The sequence below is a fragment of the Solanum stenotomum genome, unplaced genomic scaffold, assembly GCF_019186545.1.
Source record: "Solanum stenotomum isolate F172 unplaced genomic scaffold, ASM1918654v1 scaffold29379, whole genome shotgun sequence".
In the NCBI taxonomy this organism is placed as follows: Eukaryota; Viridiplantae; Streptophyta; class Magnoliopsida; order Solanales; family Solanaceae; genus Solanum; species Solanum stenotomum.
The window spans coordinates 957-23,950 of NW_026030431.1; the positions used below are offsets into that span (position 1 = coordinate 957).

The window sequence follows — 22,994 nt, forward strand, 5'->3', positions numbered from 1 at the left end:
ATGTGGCAGTGACCACATTATGCAAACCAGTGTCAACCAACATATTATTAACAACTAAGGACATGTTTACAAGTGCATTGGAATACCAAACAATACTATAAGCCAACACTAAAAGGTAACTCTAATGAAGTCTATCTTTATACGTTAGTAGCTAATCAACTCATAGACATACAAATTTAAAGCTTCATTCCAGTAATGCGAGGCAACCGAACTCACACATATTACTTTCAAGTATCACACACCCTACCAAAGATATAGGTGTAAAGTCAAAGGAAGCTTTATATGCGAAAATATATGAATTAACAATTAAGGACTAATGAAAAGATATCAATCATGAACACACTAAATAATAAGACAAGACTCATTTTTATGCAATAGAGCTGCTACTTTGTTAAATTTAATCACAGAGCAGACATCAACGATAAAGGACGGGCAACAATAGTATTTATGCTACAACATTTCAGATTTTTTTTAAAAAAAAAAGAAAAAGAAACGTGATATATCAATCAGATAGGAAAACTAAGAAAAATTGAAATGAATCAAGCAACTAAGACCATAATTTAATGGTCACAACAATTATAATAATAAAGCACTTGAATACAGTGAACCAATGGTCCTTATTGTAAATTTTATAGCATTAACACACCTTAAGAGATATGCTCAACATGAGAATATGATGAAAATCCTAAATGGAGCCAAGCAGCGAACAAGCAGAGCCAAAACAATAAAATAAGGTAAAGCGATATCACTGGAAACAGAAAACTAAGGCTAAATTCGACAAAAAAAAAAAACATATTATCTCGGAAGAAAATTAAGGTTAGAAGAGAATTTTACCTTTTCGAGGGCAGCGAGACTAGGACAACGAGCTTAACCACGAAGAACTACCACCACTGTGAGCCTACTTCGATAAGTTCCGGAAAATAAAATAACTTTGAATTCTAATAAAGGAGACTCAAACTCTCTGTTTTTTTCTTTTTACTCTTTCCTATTGTGTTTTTTTTTTTTTTTCTGTCTCTCTTATCAATTTCCCTCTATTTCTGATAAAAAAAAATCCCCTCTGTTTTTGATAACAAACCTAGTGTCTCCCCCTTAAACACATAGAGAAAACGATCTTAAATAGATGAAGAATGGGCTTCATTTTTGAGGGGGAAAACGGGTGGATTGGAAGAATTTGAATTCGAAATTCAAGTTCTCTTTTGGATAAGGCTGCTGGATTTCCACGATTTGGTGGGATTTTTGGACGTTGATGGACTGTTGGAGAAGACAAGGAAGACGTAGGGGTGGGGGTTGGGTATTTGGGGTTGCGGTTGTATTGTATTGTTGGAAAAGGAAGTGGGCAGGAATTGGGAATAAGAGTGGGCTGCTGAATGGGTCTATGTTTGGGCCAAAGTTAGCTGAAAATCGGCTCAATTGTGGTCTTGTATGTGAGGAAAAAAAAAAACTTAGATTGGAATTTAGAATTTGGTCCAATTGGTTTGCAATTATAGCCATTGAATTAAGGACTTAGCCAATTTGAGTTAATTAGTGAAATCGGCTAAAAATTAAATAAGACGAATTAATATTAATTAATTAACGAGCTTCTTAATCTTAATCAAATAAAATAATCAATTTTTAAAAGATTAACTATTAATTAATTAAACTAATTGGCAAAATTTAAAGCAACACTAAAACCTTTTGAGACGATTTTCAAATAAAATATACTAATTATATACATAACTATAAAAACGTATTTATTATTTTTTAAAAAAATTATAAAATTGACAAAACTTACATACAAATAACTCGAAAAATATTTCGAATTTCATAAAAGCTAATTAATTCAATATCATAGCCATCATTTCAAAATACACTAAAAACATAAAATCTTTTGAGATGATTTTCGAATATTTATAGGATATACTTATTTCATACATAATTATTTAAAACATATATATATTATTAAAAAATACAAAAAGTGATAGACTATTTAAAAACTTGCTAAAAATATTTTTATTTTATATTTTGAAAATTTATGAAACTAATTATTTTAAATTGTTTGAAATTGAAGAAGCTCGATGATCAATCTATAACGTGGAGGTCCAAAATTGGGTGTCAACAAACTCTTCTTTAAAGGGAAAAGGCTCAACTATGCCATTGAACTTTGAGAAAAGACTCATGATCTAATTCATCCATTTAAAAATTGGTTCATCTATATGTCATTTTCATTTGAGAAAATGGTCATCCGTATCATTGTTTTTACACGTGGTCAATTATAATTCGGACATGTCATTAATTAAATAATTTAGTTTAAAGAGAAAAGGCTCAAATATGCCACTGAACTTTGAGAAAAGGCTCATTAATGTCATATGTTAAAAGTTTGGCTCATCTATTTCATTTCAGTTGATAAATAATGGCATGGATGAGTCTTTTCTCAAACGACATAAATGAGTCTTATCCTAAAATTAAATGACGTATTTAAGTTTTTTTTCCTTTTTTAAAATCTCAAATTATTTCGGACCTTTTCACTTGTGGATATAGCTAAGTAGCTAGTGGACATACCTTTAGTAGAAGCAGAGGCAGAGCTAGGTGGGGGTTTATGGGTTCGGACGAACCTACTAGTTTTTTCGTAGACCCTATATTTATATTAGAAAATTAAATAAATAAATACATTTAACATGTGAACCCCCAAATAAAATTTATTTAAAACCCCAAACTCCTAATCTTGGCTCCGCCTCTGAGTAGAAGGCAACTTGGAAAGTCTTTGGACTGATTAGAGGAATAACTTTGCCACCACATTTACAGTTGCAAGGAATTGGTGTATATTTGGTCTTAACCAACTTTCTCAAGTCTTTGGGCCCACATAACCTAGAAAATTCCCTGAAATGATAACAGCCAATACAAATTAATGTTGTGTATTATTTTATTTTAAAAGGAAAACCGGACAAATATATCCTTCATTAAAAATGTGGTGTATATATGTTCTCATAAAAGTAATTTTTTAAAAAATAAAAAATAAAAAAAAATCATGTTGATCTCATTGCTATTTAAAGACTCAAAACCATATGTTACTAGCCATACCATTTTCCAATTAATATTTGTACTTATGGAGAAAGCCTTCACATTTTGTCTCTTAACAGTACTCTTGTTTCTTCAGTATGTTATGGCCCAAACCAACATTACCACTGATCAATTAGCTCTTCTCTCTTTAAAATCCCAAATCATTTCAGACCCCTTTCATTACTTGGATGGAAGTTGGTCTCCTGCTACTTATGTTTGTCGTTGGGTCGGAGTCACTTGTGGTTCTCGTCACCAGCGAGTGAAGTCCTTGAATCTTTCCAACATGACTCTTACAGGCAGAATTCCACAAGATTTTGGAAATCTCATATTTCTTCGTTCACTTGACTTGGGAAGTAACAATTTCATAGGAAATTTGCCTCAAGAAATGACACGCTTGCGTCGGCTTAAGTTTCAACAAATTCAGTGGGGAGGTTCCTTCTTGGTTTGGGTTCTTATTCCAACTTCAGTTTCTAAATATTAGGAATAACAGTTTCACTGGTTCCATTCCTCCGTCACTCTCGAATGCCTCAAGGTTAGAGACTTTAGAAATATCTGCCAATTTACTTCAAGGAAACATCCCGGAAGAGATAGGCAATCTTCAAAACCTGAATATGTTGTCCATAGAACATAATCAGCTTACGGGTTCTATACCATTAACAATTTTCAATATTTCTAGAATCGAAGTCATTGCATTTACAAATAATAGCTTATCAGGAGATCTTCCCAATGGTTTATGCAAGCATCTCACAATACTCAGGAGGCTTGATCTATCAAAAAACAAGCTTCATGGTCATATGCCTAAAAGCTTGTCAAATTGTTCACAACTTCAAATATTGTCTCTATCGGAAAATGATTTTGATGGACCAATACATACTGAAATTGGAAGATTGAGTAACTTGCAGACATTACATATCGCATCAAACCATTTCACAGGTATGTTTTTTTCTTATGAATGCTAGTACAATTGTTTCTTACCTCAGATCTTTCTTTATTATACATTAAATGCAGGGGTAATTCCACAAGAAATCGGAAAACTTGTTAATTTGGTGAAATTAGATGTGGAGAGAAACCAGATTACCGGCTCTATCCCAATCTCCATATTAAATATATCCTCGTTGCAACTTGTTTCACTATGGAGGAACAATCTCAGTGGATCCCTACCACGGGAGATTGGCAACTTAACCAAGATGCAAATTCTAGATCTTAACGAAAATAGGTTTACTGGTACGTATTCAAAGTTATAGCAAAAGTACAACTTATATTGTATAGAGCTTGTAGAGAATAGTAGAAGTGAAGTATAAACGGAGAACCCTTCTGCTAGCCCAAGATCGTTAACTAAGATCGGAGGATTCAACTAAAGAAGAGGAAACTAGAAGAGAGAAAGAGTATTTTGGATAAAAGAACTTTGTTATTTAAGTTGTTCTTAAGGTCACCTCTATTTACACTTGTTCTTAAGAACTTTGTATATTTATGTTTTTTACCACTACTAAGAATCTAGACTACATCTAACCTCTTCTACAAATATCTCCCTCAAATATCTAAAACTCTAGACTATCTAGTTTTTTCCTAACTAGAAATATCTAATTCTCTAGAATATCTACACTTCTCTTATATACAACAAATACTAGAGATATCCTTATAAAACTATAGAAAGTTGTACTAAATATCTAAGATGTTTTTTGTACCTTCAAATAATCAACTTTATTTTTCACAGAGCTAACTAGTTAAACTCACTAGTATTCAATCTTTCAAAATGTATTTCCAGGTGAAATACCCAAGATAAACAATCTTGTTGAACTGGAGGAATTTGATGTTGGGTTGAATAGTTTTAGTGGTTCACTTGCAATGGAGACTTTCAACAAATCACGGTTGAGAATACTTTCACTTGCATACAATAATATATCAGGGATCCTACCATCAAACATAGGTTCTATCTTACCAAACGTTGAAGAGCTTTATCTGAATAGCTTAACCAATCTTGTTGGGACTATTCCTCATTCTATCTCCAATTGTTCCAAACTTACTCTCCTAGAGCTTTCAGATAACAAACTCACGGGCTTGATTCCCAATTCTCTTGGATATTTGACTCGGCTAAAAGCCCTAGTCTTGGAGATAAACAATTTAACCAGCGATTCATTTTTAAGCTTCCTGACTTCCTTAACCAATTGTAGAAATTTAACATATCTTCTTCTATCTCTGAACCCTCTAAACGGCATGCTTCCAGTATCAGCAGGGAACCTTTCCACATCTCTTACATTGTTTTACGCACATAATTGCAAGATCAAAGGTCGAATTCCAAATGAAGTCGGGAACTTAAGCAGCTTATTAGATCTTGATCTTTCTGGAAACAACTTGGTTGGATCCATTCCCAGAACAATTGGCAACTTGCAAAACATTCAGCGCTTCAAAATGAGTGACAACAAACTTATAGGATTTATTGAAGATAATATTTGTAAATTGCAGCATTTGGGATATATTTACTTGGGTCAAAACCAACTTTCAGGATCTCTTCCTAATTGTTTAGGGAACATCACTTCTCTTAGACAGATACATATGGGTTCTAATAAATTGAGTTCCAATATACCAACTAGCTTAGGGAATCTTAAAGACTTAGTGGTTCTTGACTTATCGTCAAACAACATGGTTGGTTCTTTACCTACAGAAATTGGAAATCTAAAGGCTGTGACACGAATGGATCTGTCGATGAATCAATTCTCAAATAGAATTCCTAGACAAATTGGGGGATTACAAAATTTGGCGCACCTTTCTTTGAGACACAACAAGTTGCAAGGATCTATACCTGACTCAATGAGCAACATGGTAGGTTTGGAATTCCTAGACATTTCTCATAATAATATATCGGGAACTATTCCCATATCTTTGGAGAAACTACAATACCTCAAGTATTTCAATGTTTCTGACAACAAGTTGCACGGTGAAATACCTTCGGGGGGTCCTTTCAAGAACCTCTGAAGTCAATTTTTCATCAACAATGAAGCATTGTGTGGTTTGTCAAGGTTTAGTGTCCCACCATGCCCCACTTCATCAACACATAGATCAAATAGGAAAAAATTGCTAGTTCTATTTCTTTTGCTAGGAATAGCACTTGTATTTGTTCCTATCGCCTTTGTGTTCGTATGGATAAGGTATAGAAGAGGTAAAAGAACTCCTCAACGAGCTGATTCATTGCCTATCGCAACAACAGAAAGAATTTCATACTATGAACTGCTCCAAGCAACTGATTTGCTTAGCGAGACTAATCTGATTGGTTCTGGAAGTTTTGGCTCTGTTTACAAAGGCGTTCTCAGGAGTGGGACTGCCATTGCTGTTAAAGTGTTCAATCTGCAACTGGAAGAGGCATTCAAGAGTTTCGATATAGAATGTGAAGTTTTGCGTAGCCTTCGCCATAGAAATCTCGTGAAAGTCATCACTAGTTGTTCCAACCTTGATTTTAAGGCTTTAGTGCTCGAGTATATGCCTAATGGAAGTCTTGACAAGTATTTGTATTCGCACAACTACTTCCTAGACATCAGGCAGAGACTAAGCATTATGATAGATGTTGCATGTGCTTTGGAATATCTTCATCATGGATGCTCCTCTCCGGTGATTCACTGTGACCTGAAGCCTAGTAACGTCTTGCTGGATGAGGATATGGTTGCCCACCTAAGTGACTTTGGTATTTCAAAACTGCTTGGTGAAGATGAGAGTGATTTATACACTAAAACGTTAGCAACATTTGGTTATATTGCACCGGGTACGTCTCTTTGTTTTTGCTAATTTGAACATTGATTTTTCGTTTTTTTTTTTCAATCAAGAAAGTATATTTCATATTTAAATTAATTCTCTGACTGTAGAGTATGGACTGGATGGACTGGTGTCAATAAAATGTGATGTCTATAGTTACGGGATCATGTTGCTGGAAACGTTTACTAGGAGAAAGCCTACTGAGTTTGAGGGAGATCTTAGCTTGAAGCAATGGGTGAGTTATTCACTACCCGAGGCAGTAATGGACGTTGTAGATGCCAACTTGGTTACACCAACTGATCATAATCGCTTACAGAAGGAGTTAGATATCGTGGCATCAATCATGAAAGTAGCATTAGATTGTTGTGTTGAATCTCCGACAAGAAGGACAAACATGAAAGATGTTGTAGGGATGCTACAGAAGATCAAGATTCAACTTCTTGCATGTTGAGCATGTTCTCTGAATCTCTTGTTTCGAATCGATCACTTTTTTTTGTTTTGTTTTAGCACTTGATTTGTGCATGATTCTGTTTACAGAAATGCTAGTTCGTTGCAATAAATGTCACTGTTTCCTCTTAAAACCTACAACCATATTGATCCTCTTGAAAATCTTGAAGCAGAATGATATTTTTGTAAATTGTTGGAGGAAACAACTATATGAATACAAATAGGCAAGTAATATAATAAATGTTTTACATGGGAAACACTAAGACATCAAGATAACGAACAAAAAGAGCAATGACAAAAAATGCATTCATGCAAGCTATATATGAAGAACAGAAGAAGGATCTCATCCAAGGTTGTAATTTGTAATGCAGGCAAACTACACAAACATCAATGACTGAATCCACGACTCAAAATCGTACATTGTTGAACACCTAAGACTTAGTAGAAAACACAAAACAATTTGCAGAAATTCATTGAGGCAAAACGTCGAACATGTTGCGGGCAACAAATCATGCAGTAAGCTACGCATTCATGTACTGATTGCTTTATCAGTGTCTTGAAAATAATGGATATATTTCATATCTGAGACATTAAAGGGAAAATCATTCGCTAATTAGAATTTTTTATTAGCCTTTTAATAATATTTTTTAAAAAAAATGACCTTAACTTTGAAAAAAATTGCTTGAAAATTAGAATAACAACTTATACCTCATGAGCAACAATTTATTCTATTTCACTAAGTAGCTTTGGTTATGCGATTTCATCTCGTGATTTGAGTCATTTGATAAAATATGACTATATTTATTTGTAAATTTTTGGCGTTAGTTTATATTTTTCCTATTTTTTATTAATCAATTACTCATTTTTGGGATTTTCCAAAAAAAATAAAAATTAAACAAAATTGTTGAAAACGGATCGGATAGGTTATTTAAAAGATAGGTGATTTATGGGTTGGATATGTGTTTTAAAAGTGGGTCGGATAGTTTAGGGGCATAAGCGACCCCTTTCCCTTTTAATATAAATAACACGTGGCAATGTAAAAATGACGTGGCAATTCCATTTGACATTTAAAGAAATATAAAATGAGTTGGAAATTTCCAGCAGGACAACTTAACGTCATAAGGGCATATCTAGACCAAAAGTTGGACGGCAAGGACATGAGTGAACCAAACTTTGAACGGGGTATATCTAGAGCTTTTCGAATAGTTTAGGGGTTGTTGGAATGTACGCGTCCACGTTTTCTATGGGACCAGGTCTTCAGCACAGTTACGATAACAGAAAATAAACAAAGTGCTGAAAGTAAAGATTGCACAACAACTTTACGTGGAAACCTCCTTGCTCAAGGGAGTAAAACCACGACCTGGCCTGAGGACTTTTCAAACTTCTTTCACTAATCTTCTCCAAGCAAAAGTAAAAGCAAGTTTACAAACCGAGATTAGCCTACTAATCCCAACTCTAAGCAATACCTCCTATTACTTAGATGAGCCAAAGCAGATACAACACTGCCCACTAAGCTATCACCCTTAGATAACTTAGACTTTGCTAAGCGGATACAACACCGCCCTCTATACTAATCCCGACCGATTAATATAGACTTTAGAGTAAGACCCTAAGTTACCCTTAACCTAGTTCTTACAATGATTCACACAAATTTGAAACGTTTCTTTCACAAAACGAATCCTACAATGTAAGCACTATTACAAGCAAACAAAGTAACAGCTGGTACAAGAAGCTCTTGAAGTAATCGATCAGATCCCTTGCTGTTCTTGAAACTTGAAAATATTTCTCTCTTTGAATGAATGAGTAATATGTTGTATTTTGTTTAGTATATACCATAAAAAGTTAATACCAAACGTACAAGCAACCTCCTTGCTTCTGATTGGTGAAGTACTCTGCAGCTTCACCAACTTTCTGACGCAGACAACATTTACAGCTGTACTGCACTTTGACACTGGACGAGCATACTCTGCAGAGGACCAGGTCCCTGCACTTGTGAGGAGATCATCAAAACACCAAAAGGCATAGGCTCTTATCAATTTCCCCCTTTTCGATGATGACAAACAACCTGCATAACTCCTCACGTGAGTGAACAAACATTCATTCAATGACTCAAGTTTCCCCCTTATTTGAACAAACAACCTCGTCGCTTCTGATTGGTGAAGTGCTCTGAAGCGTCACCAACTTTCTGACGCAGACAACTTTTACAGTTGTACAACATATTGACACTGGACGAGTATACTCTGCAAAGGACCAGGTCCCTACACTTGTGAGGAGATCATCAAAACATCTAGGAGCATTAGCACTTATCAGGGGCATATTTGACCATTTTCTCTTTTTTAAAGGGTATTTTTGAGCCTAAAGAAAACGTTGAGGGTATTTTTAAACCAATAGATGGAAGGAGGACATTTTTGAACCTTTTCTAATAGGTTAACGACATTTTTGAGCCTTTTCCCAAGAAACTATATATGCTTCATCTTTAAGTAAATCATTTCATCTTCATAGACATTTCAAAAGGCATGGCAGATATAGGAACACCATTTTAGTTAAGAAACCGAAGACTCAAAGACAATCATGAAGAACATATGAAGTGTGGTGCCTGCAGCGATTTCTCGACAGCGACAACGGTGAGGAACTGATTATGTCATAGTCCTCCTGCCCTTCATCAATTTTCTGTTTTTGAATCTGGAAGGTTTCAAATTTTTAACACTATTTCTTTGTTGTTTTCTTCTAACGCTTCCCCCTCTCTTATTGTAGAATATGCCTCTTTTTAGATTAATTTGTGATGCAATTTGAAGTGTTCTTGGAATTCAAGGTATATAGATTGATCCGAGGATTTTTATAACGCAGTTATTCACTGGATTTTTTTTCCCTTTCTCTATGTTATTAATCTTTATTTGTTCCTTTTTCCCCTTTTTACTTTATTTTTCCTTAGCTTGATTTTCATTTTTGAAAAGGTGAAATTTCAACAATAAATATGATGAAAGTATATAATTAGTAAAATAATTTTACCTTTGAGAATCACACATGGTATTTTTCGCAGCTATAAATTTTTTTATGCAATATATTTGTTCTCTTATTTTCACATACAGGCTTTTAGATTGTATAAATCATCATTTCTCTTATAAGAGTGTTTCCTTCTCCTATTTAATTTTTGGGTGATTGAAGATTAAGATTTTAGTTAGAGAACATATTTTAATCTTCCTATGTCTTAGATATTATGTTCTCTTGAGTTTGAATTTGTAATATTTTTCCTTCAAATTATACGTGACTCATCACAAACATGTTTATAATGTTATTATTGGTTTGTCTGTTTTTCTTATTTTGTTAATTTATTTTCTGTTTATTAAAAATTAAATTTCAAACCTAAAAGATATTAATTATTTTTACTGTTCGAATAGAGTGTTGAATTTTTCATGAATACTGAAACATCATATCATCAAAAGTTAACACAAATAGTGCTATATTTTATATAAATACAATAAAATATACTCATATGTAGACCCGTGGACTTATCACAATTAATTGCATTCTCAAGGCAATTTTATCGTATTGTCGTTAAACTTCGATGTTTAGGTGCTTTATAGAAAAATAAGTCATTTGTTTGGTACATATTTTAGGATCTTTTTGTTGTAGTATGCAGAATATGTAATTGAAATTTATATTTCTGATAAATTTGTCTCGCGCCTTTGTTATTTCATTAAAGGCATTATATGTATTTATTATTATTTTTCAATCAGGAATTTAGAGACTATATTCTCTTAATTAGTTTCACATATTTCTGGTTTGATAGCAAATGTACCATTCTATTTTATGATTTTTTTTAATGAATAATAAATAAATAGTAAAATTATATATTGTTAATTTCAGTATTTTCTATCTTATAACTCACTTTTAAATAAATAAAAAAATTATAATAATAGTAAGGGCAACGTGTAACGCACGTTATCAGAAACTAGTAATAATAATAATGAGATATAACTATATTAGGAATTTTTTTTTAGCAGAGGTCCTTTTCCACTGTAGGTCCTACTTTTCATCACACAATTCTAGAGAATGTGAAAGCAAGACTATTTACAAAGAATTAAGCACACAATAAATAAAGCAAGACGTAGTTGATTTGCCATGTCTTAGGTGGCTGATTAGAGGAATTTTTTGCCTCCATATTTGACAAATTCTGATTGAGATGTGAAATACTTGATTGAATGGAAAAATCTCCTAAAAAGAGATCTTATTGCTATTCAAAGTCTGTAAACCACAGGTTACTAGTACTAATATTTGCACTAATGGAGAAAGCCGTCACTATTTTAACAATACTCTTGTTGCCTCACTATGTTATGACCCAAACCAACATTAACACTGATCAATTAGCTCTTCTCTCTTTTAAATCCCAAATTAGTTCCGACCCCTTTCACTTCTTGAATGAAAGTTGGTCTCCTGCTATTTCTGTTTGTCGTTGGGTTGGAGTCATTTGTGGTTCTCGTCACCAGCGAGTGAAGTCGTTGAAGCTTTCCAACTTGGCTCTTACAGGCAGAATTCCCCGTGATTTTGGAAACCTCACATTTCTTGTTTCTCTTGACTTGGGAAACAACCATTTCCATGGAAATTTGCCTCAAGAAATGGCACATTTGCGTCGGCTTAAGTTTCTTGATTTAGGTTTAAACAGCTTCAGAGGGGAAATTCCTTCTTGGTTTGGGTTTTTACACCAACTTCAAGTTGTAAACCTTAGGAGTAACAGTTTTACTGGTTCCATTCCTCCGTCACTCTCGAATGCCTCAAGGTTGGAGATTTTAGAAATATCTACCAATTTACTTGAAGGAAACATCCCGGAAGAGATTGGCAATCTTCACAACCTGAAATCGTTGTCCATAGAACAAAATCAGCTTACGGGTTCTATACCATTCACAATATTCAATATTTCTAGAATTGAAGTCATTTCATTTTCATATAATAGCCTATCAGGAGATCTTCCCAATGGTTTATGCAATGATCTCCCAATACTCAAAGAGCTTTATCTATCCGGAAACAAGCTTGATGGTCGTATGCCTACAAGCTTGTCAAATTGTTCACGACTTCAAATATTGTCTCTATCTGGAAATAATTTTGATGGACCAATACATAATGAAATTGTAAGATTGAGTAACTTGCAGAAATTGTATCTCGGATACAACCATTTCACAGGTATATATGTTTTATCTTATGAATGCTACTACTATTGTATCTAATCACATCTTTCTTTATTACACATTGAATGCAGGTATAATTCCAGAAGAAATCGGAAATCTTGTTAATTTGGTGGACTTAAGCGTGGAGAATAACCAGCTTACCGGCTCTATCCCGAACTCCATATTCAATATCTCATCGCTGCAATCATTGTTACTGTGGGGCAACAATCTTAGTGGATGCTTACCAGGGGAGATTGGCAACTTAACCAAGATGCAATTCTTAAATCTTAAAGAAAATAGGTTTACTGGTACGTATTCAAAGTTATAGCGATCTGTATTGAACTAGCTAGTTAAACTCATTCTTTCTTCACGTGTTGACAGGTGAAATACCCAAAGATATAAGAAATCTCGTTGAGTTGGAGGAATTTGATGTTGGGTTTAATAGTTTTAGTGGTTCACTTCCAATGGAGATCTTCAACATATCACGACTGAGAACAATTCAACTTTCAGACAGCAATCTTAACCAACATTGAAGAGCTTTATCTGCATACCTTAACCAATCTTGTTGGGACTATTCCTCATTCTATCTTCAATTGTTCAAAGCTTACTGATCTAGAGCTTTCACAAAACAAACTCACAGGATTGATTCCCAATTCTCTTGGATATTAGACTCATCTAAACTTCCTAAACTTGTGGGGAAACAATTTAACCAGTGATTCATTTTTAAGCTTCCTCACTTCCTTAACCAATTGCAGAAGATTAACAACTCTTTCTCTATCTTTCAACCCTCTAAATGGCATGCTTCCGGTCTCCCTAGGGAATTTCTCCAAATCTCTTGTAAAGTTTTATGCCGCTGCTTGCAAGATTAACGGTCAGATTCCAAATGAAGTTGGCAACTTAAGCAGCGTATTAGACCTTGATCTTTCTAATAATAACTTGATTGGATCAATTCCTACCTCAACTCGTAACTTGAGAAACCTTCAGCGCCTGTACTTGAACAACAACAAGCTTACGGGATTTATTGGAGATAATTTATGTAAATTGCAGCATTTGGGTGCTATTTACTTGGGACAAAATCAACTTTCAGGATCTCTTCCTAATTGTTTAGGGAACGTCACTTCCCTTAGAGAGATACATATGTATTCCAATAAATTGAGTTCCAATATACCAACAAGCTTAGGAAATCTTAAAAATCTAATGGTTCTTAACTTGTCATCAAACAACATGGTTGGTCCTTTACCTTTGGAAATTGGAAATCTAAAGGCTATGACATAAATGGATCTGTCAATGAATCAATTTTCAAATGGAATTCCTAGGGAAATTGGAGGATTGCAAAATCTGGTGCATCTTTCTTTGAGACACAACAAGTTGCAAGGATCTATACCTGACTCAGTGAGCAACATGGTAGGTTTGGAATTCCTAGACATTTCTCATAATAATATATTAGGAACCATTCCTATGTCTATGGAGAAACTTCAATACCTCAAGTATTTCAATGTTTCTGACAACAAATTGTATGGTGAAATACCCTCGGGGGTCCCTTTCAAGAACCTCTCGAGTCAGTTTTTTATCGACAATGAAGCATTGTGTGGTTCTTCAAGATTTAGTGTCCCGCGATGCCCCACTTCATCAAAGCACAGATCAAATAGGAAACAAATGTTTGCTCTATTTCTTATGCTGGGAATTGCACTTGTATTTGTTCCTATTGCCTTTGTGTTCGTATGGATAAGGTATAGAAGAGGTAAAAGAGTTCCTCAACGAGCTGATTCATTGTCTATCGCAACAACAGAAAGAATTTCATACTATGAACTGCTCCAAGCAACTGATTCACTTAGCGAGAGTACTAATCTGATTGGCTCTGGAAGTTTTGGCTCTGTTTACAAAGGCGTTCTCAGGAGTGGGACTGCCATTGCAGTTAAAGTGTTCAATCTGCAACTGGAAGCGGCATTCAAGAGTTTCGATATAGAATGTGAAGTTTTGCGTAGCCTTCGCCATAGAAATCTCGTGAAAGTCATCACTAGTTGTTCCAACCTTGATTTTAAGGCTTTAGTGCTCGAGTATATGCCTAATGGAAGTCTTGACAAGTATTTGTATTCGCACAACTATTTCCTAGACATCAGGCAGAGACTAAGCATTATGATAGATGTTGCATATGCTTTGGAATATCTTCATCATGGATGCTCCTCTCCGGTGATTCACTGTGACCTGAAGCCTAGTAACGTCTTGCTGGATGAGGATATGGTTGCCCACCTAAGCGACTTTGGTATTTCAAAACTGCTTGGTGAAGATGAGAGTGATTTATACACTAAAACGTTAGCAACATTTGGTTATATTGCACCGGGTATGTCTCTTTGTTTTTGCTAATTTGAACATTGATTTTTCGTCTTTTGTTTTTCAATCAAGAAAGTATATTGCATATTTAAATTAATTGTCTGACTGTAGAGTATGGACTGAATGGACTGGTGTCAATAAAATGTGATGTCTATAGTTACGGGATCATGTTGCTGGAAACGTTTACTAGGAGAAAGCCTACTGAGTTTGAGGGAGATCTTAGCTTGAAGCAATGGGTGAGTTATTCACTCCCCGAGGCAGTAATGGACGTTGTAGATGCCAATTTGGTAACAGTACCAATGGATAATTGCTTACAGAAGGAGCTAGATGTTGTGGCATCAATCATGAAAGTGGCATTAGATTGTTGTGCTGAATCTCCGGCAAGAAGGACAAACATGAAAGATGTTGTAGGGATGCTACAGAAGATCAAGATTCAACTTCTTACATGTTGAGCATTTTCTCAGAATCTCTTGTTACAAATCAATCACTTGTTTGCTAAATTTTTGGATTCATGTAAAGATTGCTTCTGTTTTTTTTAGCATTTGATTTGTGCATGATTCAGTTTTCAGAAATTCTAGATGGTTGGAATAAATATCACTATTTCCTTTGATTACCGGCAAATCTTGAAACAGAATGAGTTCAGTGCTTCTATCCTTTGTTTTGTGCTTTTTACTGATGCAGAGGATGAGTGAGTTTGTGTTCTTTTACCTTTAATTTTGCGCAGTATTCTTATGTAATGTGTTGGAGCAAAATGCATTTCAAGTATTTGAGCATTTCAATATTTAATCATGTGAAATGTGATTGTGCAACATTTCATTTACTACCCTATAATCTTTCTATAAATAGTGAAGGTCTTTCATTATTTTATATATAAGAAAACATAGAGGGTAAAAGATGAAAAGTATTATATCGTGTTTATATTGAGATTAGTGTAGTGAAAGTGAGTGTTGAGATAGAGAAAAAATATTCTAAGTCTTCCGCTAATTATATGTTGTCAGTGTCGGTTGAATGGGAAAGCCACTAAATCAAGTGTTTTAGACAATTAGACCCCAGGTAAAAAAAAAAAAAAAAAAAAAGACAATTAGACCCCCAAATTGAAGTCCCCAAAATTTTATTCTATATGCTATAAAAATATGAATAAGAAGTACTAAATTATTTCTAAATGTGAAGAAGTTAGTGAAATACATCTGGTACGACAATTGGACAGGCTTGGGATCACTTTATCATGTCTTACCAGAAGCCGAGGAAGAGGAAATAGAGGTCAACACTTTCGCAGGGATGGAAGGATGGAATATACATGAGCGAAGGGATTGTATGCCAGAGGAGTATGTGCAGCATATTATTAGAAGCATACCACCTCCAGATATTAATAGTGATATTGACCAGGCAAAGTGGAGCTGGAAACAACGGGGAGATTCTCTGTGAAGAGTGCTTGGGGATACATAAGACTGAAAGAGGAAAAGGAAGACATTTTTAAGCATATGTGGATTAACAAATTGCCTTTCAAAATGTCATTTTTCCTTTGGAGACTATGGAAGTTTAGAATTCCAATAGATGAAGTTTTTCTAACCTCATCCATAGCTGCAAGGCGATGGAGATTGTTTGCTAATTTTGCAGGAATAAATATCAAAGGTTTGCAACTTTCACAAGTGATTCAAAAATGGTGGACAACACCATTTTGCTCAAAGCTAAGACCTATTATCACTGCAGTACCAACAATTATTCTATGGCATTTATGGAAAAGAAGGAGTAGTATCAAACATGGAAGAAGGATGAGTTACAACATTCTGATTTATAGAGTTAGCAATGACATATGGAGATTGGTGTAAATAACTTATCCCGCTATGCAACAAATTCCTAGAAGTTGGCCAGATATAATAGATTTTTTGGGAAATTACAAGCCCAAAATATACTATTCATCTATCACATGGAAACCACCTGAGTTAGGTACCCTAAAATGCAACACTGATGGAGCATCAAGGGGTAATCCAGGTAGAAGTGCTTATGGGTTTTGCTTGAGAAATCATAAAGGGGATCTAATCTACGCTCAAGGGGAAGAAATCAATGAATGCACAACATTGAGGCAGAGGCAATTGCAATCAAAGAAGCAATTTATCACTGTGTTGCCATATGTCTCGATAAGGTATGCATTGAAACAGATTCTTTAATTTTGGTGAAGATACTAGCCGGAATTTGGGAAGTGCCTTGGTATATTGCTATTCTAGTAAGTGATATCAAGGCTCTGGCACTTCAATGTCAAGTTAGGATCCAACATGTTTATAGGGAAGGGAATACATTGGTGGATTACATGGCTAATCTAGCTTCGGATAGGGAAGGGAGATTGAGTTTTTCCACTTTCACCGAACTACCCAGGAAAATCCTAAACCTTGAAAAACAACTAGTGCCAAACTTAAGGATCAAAACTAAAAGGATTTCACAGCAACACAACATCAAGGAAGGGGAATTTTCTTTTATCATTTGATCAATAAGTGAATACGATATGGAAGAATTCAAATTCAGATTTCTAACATAGCGAGAATTCACACGAGTTCACTTCGGTCCAATTTACAACAAGACTAATAGCCTACTGGAGAGACAGTTTATATTTTTGCAGATAAAAAATATGTCAATACAAAGGGCAGAGCTATTTTTTTCAAATAAAAAACGCTCAATTCGAATGAGGCAAAATAAGTTATACATCTGGTCATGCATTTGAAGCCACTGGAATTTCAATTCACACGCAGGGCACACTTTCAACTGAGAGATTAAAAGACCTTGATTTCAACTCATTTTCATACTTTGTACTTAGCTACAATGTAAAGGATGGATCTTAATCATGAAAGAAGAAGTTACAAAGTCCAAAAATTGAAGAAGAAGACGCTTACCCAGATCGGTTAAGCTTCCAAAAACAAGAAAGTGTGGCGCCACAGGTTCGATCAAACACGGGAGTATGCATCTTTGAGGAAGGTTTTGTATAAGCAGAGTCACCACTTAATTTTTTAGTAAAAAATCAAGAAAAAAAACACTCTAAGGTTTTCAAAAGATTTAAACAAAAAAAATCAATTGAAAAAGGGTTTGAGTTCAAATGTACATTTTGAGAAGGTGTTAGGCCCTCGAAATGCCTGCTAACTTGCGGTTGACCGGCGATTTGACTAAAATGACTTGACTAATTTTGAGAAAGACATTAGCTAAGTAAACAAACTTATAATTTTATTTTTTATTATTTATCATTATTATTATTATTATTATTATTATTATTATCTTAAGGGAGATACGATTAAAGGGGGGGTTATTCTAAGGGGAAATAACTTAAGTGTTGACAAGGCTAATAATAAAATTAAAGCTAAGTATTAAAACATAAATATTTTAATTAGAATATATATATATATTATTTGAATATGAAAAAGAGATGGCTATCCTTGAGGAATTAATTAAGTCAAAACCAAAGTCGAATATAATGTTAGTCAACACCCATGTATACAACAAGTATATTCAGCCTTTTTGGACTTTTCGGACGTCAAAATTCGGCTTTTGGTCCCTGTATTGTTCCCGATAGGACCTGTTCACCGACTTCAGAATTTGCCATGGGATTGACTCGAGAAACACGCATATTGGGCCCTCGTGGTCCGATGGGAAAATGCAAGGAGAAGAAATAGAGTCCGTGAAGACTCGGGAGATATTTCACATGAAAAGAACACATAAATAAGAGTTAGCATCTACTCACGATGATAAGACAAACAAAAATAACAACACGACATTTGATTGATTTAAATTCAACTTTAAGCAAAGTTCAATCAACAGTAACTAATAAGAACGGCATTTATCACAGTCAAAGGCAATGAAAGTCAAGTAAACACAGATTTAACAAAGTCAAATTTCAAAGCCAACAAGGAACCCATTTACTAATAATTTATAAGCAAATGCGACTGCCAAAGGAAACCCATTTACTACCTCATTATTAAAATAACAAAAGAAAAAATGTAATAGTATCAAAGAATGAGTCACTACAAATGCTTTAGAAATAGAACATATTCTCATCGATTCTGGCCTTCCTTAAAGAGAGCATACAGTTAAATACAAAAGAGTTTGGAGTACAAGCCATGATTTTTTTTTTCTAAAATGAGATTCTGTCAACATAAAGTTATTAAGATTGAAGAAAGGGAAATAGTTCATGCTTTGTAAGTACATATAGGAACAAAACACCACCACTACATCATGGAAGGATTTCAACTCGACCCAAATAAGAGAACTTAACTAATTGGTCACATACAAGCTATATTCCCTGAACCCTTGTATAGACAGAAAACACCATTTCAGATCAAACTCACAAGAGGTGGAGAAGAATATAAACTCAAGCCGGCAGAACATGGGTGTACACAAATAGGTTCTGACAAATATTCGACTCAAAGACTCACACACGAGCAGTAAAAATGAGGTAAACTCGAAATCTTGACGTCTTAATTTCTTTATCCAACTTGAGGTGGAAAAAGGAAAATTATAACGTCGAATACTAAGCTAAGACATAAACTTAACAACATTCAAGAGGTAAATTCGAGAAGTGAAACCATAAAACAGAATTGGATAACGCAACAGAGAAACTTCAACACCATATACAAAACAGCAGAGACTTAAGTCGACACCAACATAACTCATGAAACCTTCCGAACACATATATTCACATTAGACTACTATAAACTCAAAGACACACAATAATAAACCAGCCCCAGATTAAGAATCCTCCCACATAGCAAATCAAAATAAGTAAAGAGACGGAGAAGGTGTTGTCGGGAAGGAGAATTACCTCATTTTGGGCAGTGAGCAAGAACAAGGAGCAGAGGACGATAAATTTTCCACCAACGACTCCGGAGGACTCCGAGGATTCCGGCAAATTTCCAGCAACCAGGAAGAAACGCTAAGAAGAATATACTTGATGTATATTTTGTATGACCTTTGTGACTTCTGACCCTTTTCTCTCTATCAATTTCTATCTATATATTGATGAAGAAAGACCAAAAGTTCTCTACCAAAGAGTCGCCCAAATCTCTTACGTGGAAATTTTGTTCACTAAAAAAAACAACGCCCTTTACTCTCAATTTTCTAAAACCAAAAAAAAAAATAAAAAAAATTCCTGTCTTTACAATGAATAAAGAGGAATATATAGAAGAAAACTAGGGTTCGGATTTTTGGAGGGGAAAGAGGCTGATTTTCCGGGTAAGAACAAGGCCTATTTCCAAAATTCAAATTCGAAATCCTTTCACCATTAAGGATAAACACCTTTTATCTGAAAAATCGCCCCATTCCAGAAGAGGAAAGGGGGTAAGACGCGTGCTCTGCTGCAGGTACAAATTGGAAAGGGACGGGAGGAAGACGACACAACTGTTGGATTGGAATCGCTGGTACGCGCGATTGGACTGGAATCGCTGGAATTGACGCCGTGAAGAGACGTTGTGTTGTTGTTTTAAGCTGCTGTTGAAGACGTTTCTGGGTCTTCTTTTGCTGGTGAGAAAACGATTTGGGCCGGGTCGGGGATTGGGCCTGGGAGTTGGAAAACAAAGAGGGAGTGAGAGGATGGGCTGGGAATTTTGATGGGCTACTGGAAATTGCTTGCATTGTTGGTATGTTGCTGCTGATTTATGGAAGTGGGCTGCAGGAATTTGAAAAATAAAAGGGCCAACTTCTTGGTCTTGCAATTAAGTACGAATTTCAAATGTAGCCAAATCGAATTAACATTTTAACCGAACCGAATTTAGTTGGTAATTCAGCTAAAAACTAAATAAGGTGAATCAATAAAAATTAATTAGCGAACTTCTTAATCCTGACGAAATAAAATAATTAACTTAATTATAAACTAAATAATTTAAAATATAAACTATTATATAACCAAAATCAATAGCCAAATATTTAATTAAAATAAAATATTTTTGAGACTATTTTCAAATATTCATAAAATATATTAATTAATATATACATAATTATGTAAAACATATATATTATTCAAAAAATTATAAAAATGACAAAATTACTTTAAACTAACTTGAAAAAATATTTTGAATTTTATAAAGTCAATTATTTCAAATCGTTTGGAATTTAAGAAGCTTGATGATTAATTTGTATTGTGGAGGTCCAAAATTAGGTGTCAATATCATTTATTTCACTATTTTTAACTCTGGTTTTGCAAAACCATTTTTTACGCTCCAAACAACTTTTAACACTTTTTCAAGTGGAGTTTTGGATCAAATGTACCATTTTTGCTTCTTCTTCTCCAAAAACACATGAAGAACATCAACAACTCCCAAATTTCCAACATCTTCAATTTTTCACGAAATCATCTCAAATTTCGATCACATCATTATTTTGTTTTAAAAAAAAATTCTAAAATCGTCTGTGGAATTTTAAAAACTCACCCGATTTAAAAAGAATCCAAAAAAACGAAAATCGGTCCTAGAATTTCAAAAATATGTTATGATTCATGTTTTTGTTATTGTTTTTGACATTAGATCTTTGTTCCCTAGTGTTTTGTGAATTTATGTTCAAATTTTCAAATGATTTGAAGTTGTGGAGAAAATTCTACCATAAAAGAATGTTGAAATTTTGAAACTTTACCAACATGGGTTGTGGTGCACTGATGGGAGTGCTTCACCATTAACCAGAGGTCTCGGGTTCGAATCGTGGGTATGAAGAAAATCTTGTTGGGAGCGCCACTCTCGACTGGGCCTGGCAGTGCGCGATCCGGATTTAGTCGGAGCTCCAACGTGGGCTCCGGACACCGGGTGGGAAACCAAAAAAAATAAAAAATTGAAACTTTAAAGAAATTTCAAGTGGATCTTGTTGAGTTAGGTTGAATTCGAGCTCAAAAAATATTGAGTTTTGGTATCTAGCTCAGAGGTCAAAGAAGTTTGAAATATGAGAGTTGATAATGTTTCTTAGTGTTCTTAATGAAGAAGCAAAAATAGTACATTTAATCTAAACACCTCAATTGAAAAGTGTTAAAAATTGTTTGGGGTGTAAAAAATGATTTTGCAAAATAGGAGTTAGAAAATAATGACATGGATGAGACTTTTCTTAAATGACAATGACGTATATGAGCCAAACTTCAACGGATGACATAAATGAGTATTTCTGAAAGTTCGATGACATACTTGAGCCTTTTTCCTTTATTAAAATAACTAAAATAACCTTAATTTGTTTTTAAAAAAAGTATAAATCTGAATGTGACCTTGTAAAGAAAAAGAGGAACACTGTATATCTTAGTGAAGAGGAAGTTATGAGATTTATATTGGAAAAGTTTTTTTTGAGAAGTTTTAAAAAAAATGAAGGATAAAATAGTAAGAGACGGTCAAATCAAAAGTGTTCATAACCTAAAAAATATTAAGTTAGGGTAATCAACTTATGACATTTGATTGGTTTACTAAACAGGTACGCAAGCAAAAAATCTTGTTTATAACCTAGTTTAACAAGCCTATAAGCTTAGTCAAACACCTTCCAAATATCTCATTTAATTTTATACTTTTTATCTCCCAAGTGAGAAGCAATAATGATCAAGAACACACCAGGTGTGTTCACACACGACATCAATCATGAAAGTGGCATTAGATTGCTGTGTTGAATCTCCAGCAATGTTATAGAATGTACATAGACACATTTTCCTATAAGATACATAACACAATCATAGATAGAGATATTTAGGGATTTTCTGATTTTGTTTTCCTTATATAGATTATCTGTACACCTACAAATAACTCTCCTTTTTGGATTTAAACATTGAAGATTGCTCCATTCTCTCTGTAATTTACATGGTATCAGAACATATCTTTTTTTCTGTTTCTTTTTTTCTCTCTCTTTTTGAATCACTGGTATCTGCCAGCTCAGGAAATTATCCGTAAGTGACTCGGTTGGTCACGTCTGGTACTGGGAGGTACTTGGAACTTGATATTCCAATCTCATAGCCAACCTACGGAGAGCCACCTCACTCGATCTATAAGAACCAGAATCCGGTGGCTGGCAGGGAAGAGTACAAGGCTCACGCTCCGACAAACTATTTCAGGTAGCTTCTGCATAGAGGCACGTGGGGGCGTGTGTAACATCTGAATCATATCAGATTCTTATTTCCAGCATCGTCTTACTATTTCCAATCAGATTTTGTGGTCTCTTGTTCAACAGACCTCAATTGGGTTGATTTCTGAGCATTCCAGGTTCCTTAAACTTTGTTTTCCTTGGGTAAAATCGATTGACATGTATTTTTTGATTTTGGGGTTAGATTACTGCTAAAAGTTT

General features: G+C 34.5%; 3 protein-coding genes and 1 long non-coding RNA gene across 4 annotated transcripts; 3 read left to right on the top strand and 1 right to left on the bottom strand.

Annotated features, from left to right (window-relative positions):
* The first annotated feature begins 1,246 nt into the window (after positions 1-1,246).
* LOC125851746 (LRR receptor-like serine/threonine-protein kinase EFR) lies at positions 1,247-7,231 on the top strand. The gene is made up of 7 exons (XM_049531491.1): positions 1,247-1,420; positions 3,134-3,459; positions 3,518-3,969; positions 4,045-4,260; positions 4,802-5,971; positions 6,134-6,790; positions 6,891-7,231. Exons 1-7 carry the CDS (start codon positions 1,247-1,249, stop codon positions 7,229-7,231), a joined length of 3,336 nt encoding a protein of 1,111 aa, XP_049387448.1.
* Positions 7,232-11,510: 4,279 nt separating this feature from the next.
* LOC125851747 (probable leucine-rich repeat receptor-like protein kinase At1g35710) lies at positions 11,511-12,922 on the top strand. The gene is made up of 3 exons (XM_049531492.1): positions 11,511-12,405; positions 12,482-12,697; positions 12,771-12,922. Exons 1-3 carry the CDS (start codon positions 11,511-11,513, stop codon positions 12,920-12,922), a joined length of 1,263 nt encoding a protein of 420 aa, XP_049387449.1.
* Positions 12,923-12,978: 56 nt separating this feature from the next.
* Positions 12,979-15,474, top strand: LOC125851750 (probable LRR receptor-like serine/threonine-protein kinase At3g47570). The gene is made up of 2 exons (XM_049531496.1): positions 12,979-14,730; positions 14,832-15,474. The coding sequence occupies exons 1-2, from the start codon at positions 13,665-13,667 to the stop codon at positions 15,170-15,172; spliced, it is 1,407 nt and encodes a 468-aa protein (XP_049387453.1). The 5' UTR covers positions 12,979-13,664; the 3' UTR covers positions 15,173-15,474.
* Positions 15,475-17,297: 1,823 nt separating this feature from the next.
* LOC125851751 (uncharacterized) lies at positions 17,298-17,703 on the bottom strand. The gene is made up of 2 exons (XR_007444931.1): positions 17,606-17,703; positions 17,298-17,529 (listed from the first exon to the last, which is right to left on the bottom strand). It is a non-coding gene; the product is annotated as an uncharacterized LOC125851751 (long non-coding RNA).
* Between the last annotated feature and the right edge of the window lie 5,291 nt (positions 17,704-22,994).

Bases quoted from the DNA above. Each gene is read 5' to 3' on its own strand.
- LOC125851750 (XM_049531496.1), top strand. From the start codon at position 13,665: ATGGATCTGTCAATGAATCAATTTTCAAATGGAATTCCTAGGGAAATT. The intron at 14,731-14,831 runs GTATGTCTCTTT...GTCTGACTGTAG, and splicing joins ATTTGGTTATATTGCACCGG to AGTATGGACTGAATGGACTG.
- LOC125851747 (XM_049531492.1), top strand. From the start codon at position 11,511: ATGGAGAAAGCCGTCACTATTTTAACAATACTCTTGTTGCCTCACTAT. The intron at 12,406-12,481 runs GTATATATGTTT...CATTGAATGCAG, and splicing joins CGGATACAACCATTTCACAG to GTATAATTCCAGAAGAAATC. The intron at 12,698-12,770 runs GTACGTATTCAA...ACGTGTTGACAG, and splicing joins TAAAGAAAATAGGTTTACTG to GTGAAATACCCAAAGATATA.
- LOC125851746 (XM_049531491.1), top strand. From the start codon at position 1,247: ATGGACTGTTGGAGAAGACAAGGAAGACGTAGGGGTGGGGGTTGGGTA. The intron at 4,261-4,801 runs GTACGTATTCAA...ATGTATTTCCAG, and splicing joins TAACGAAAATAGGTTTACTG to GTGAAATACCCAAGATAAAC. The intron at 6,791-6,890 runs GTACGTCTCTTT...CTCTGACTGTAG, and splicing joins ATTTGGTTATATTGCACCGG to AGTATGGACTGGATGGACTG.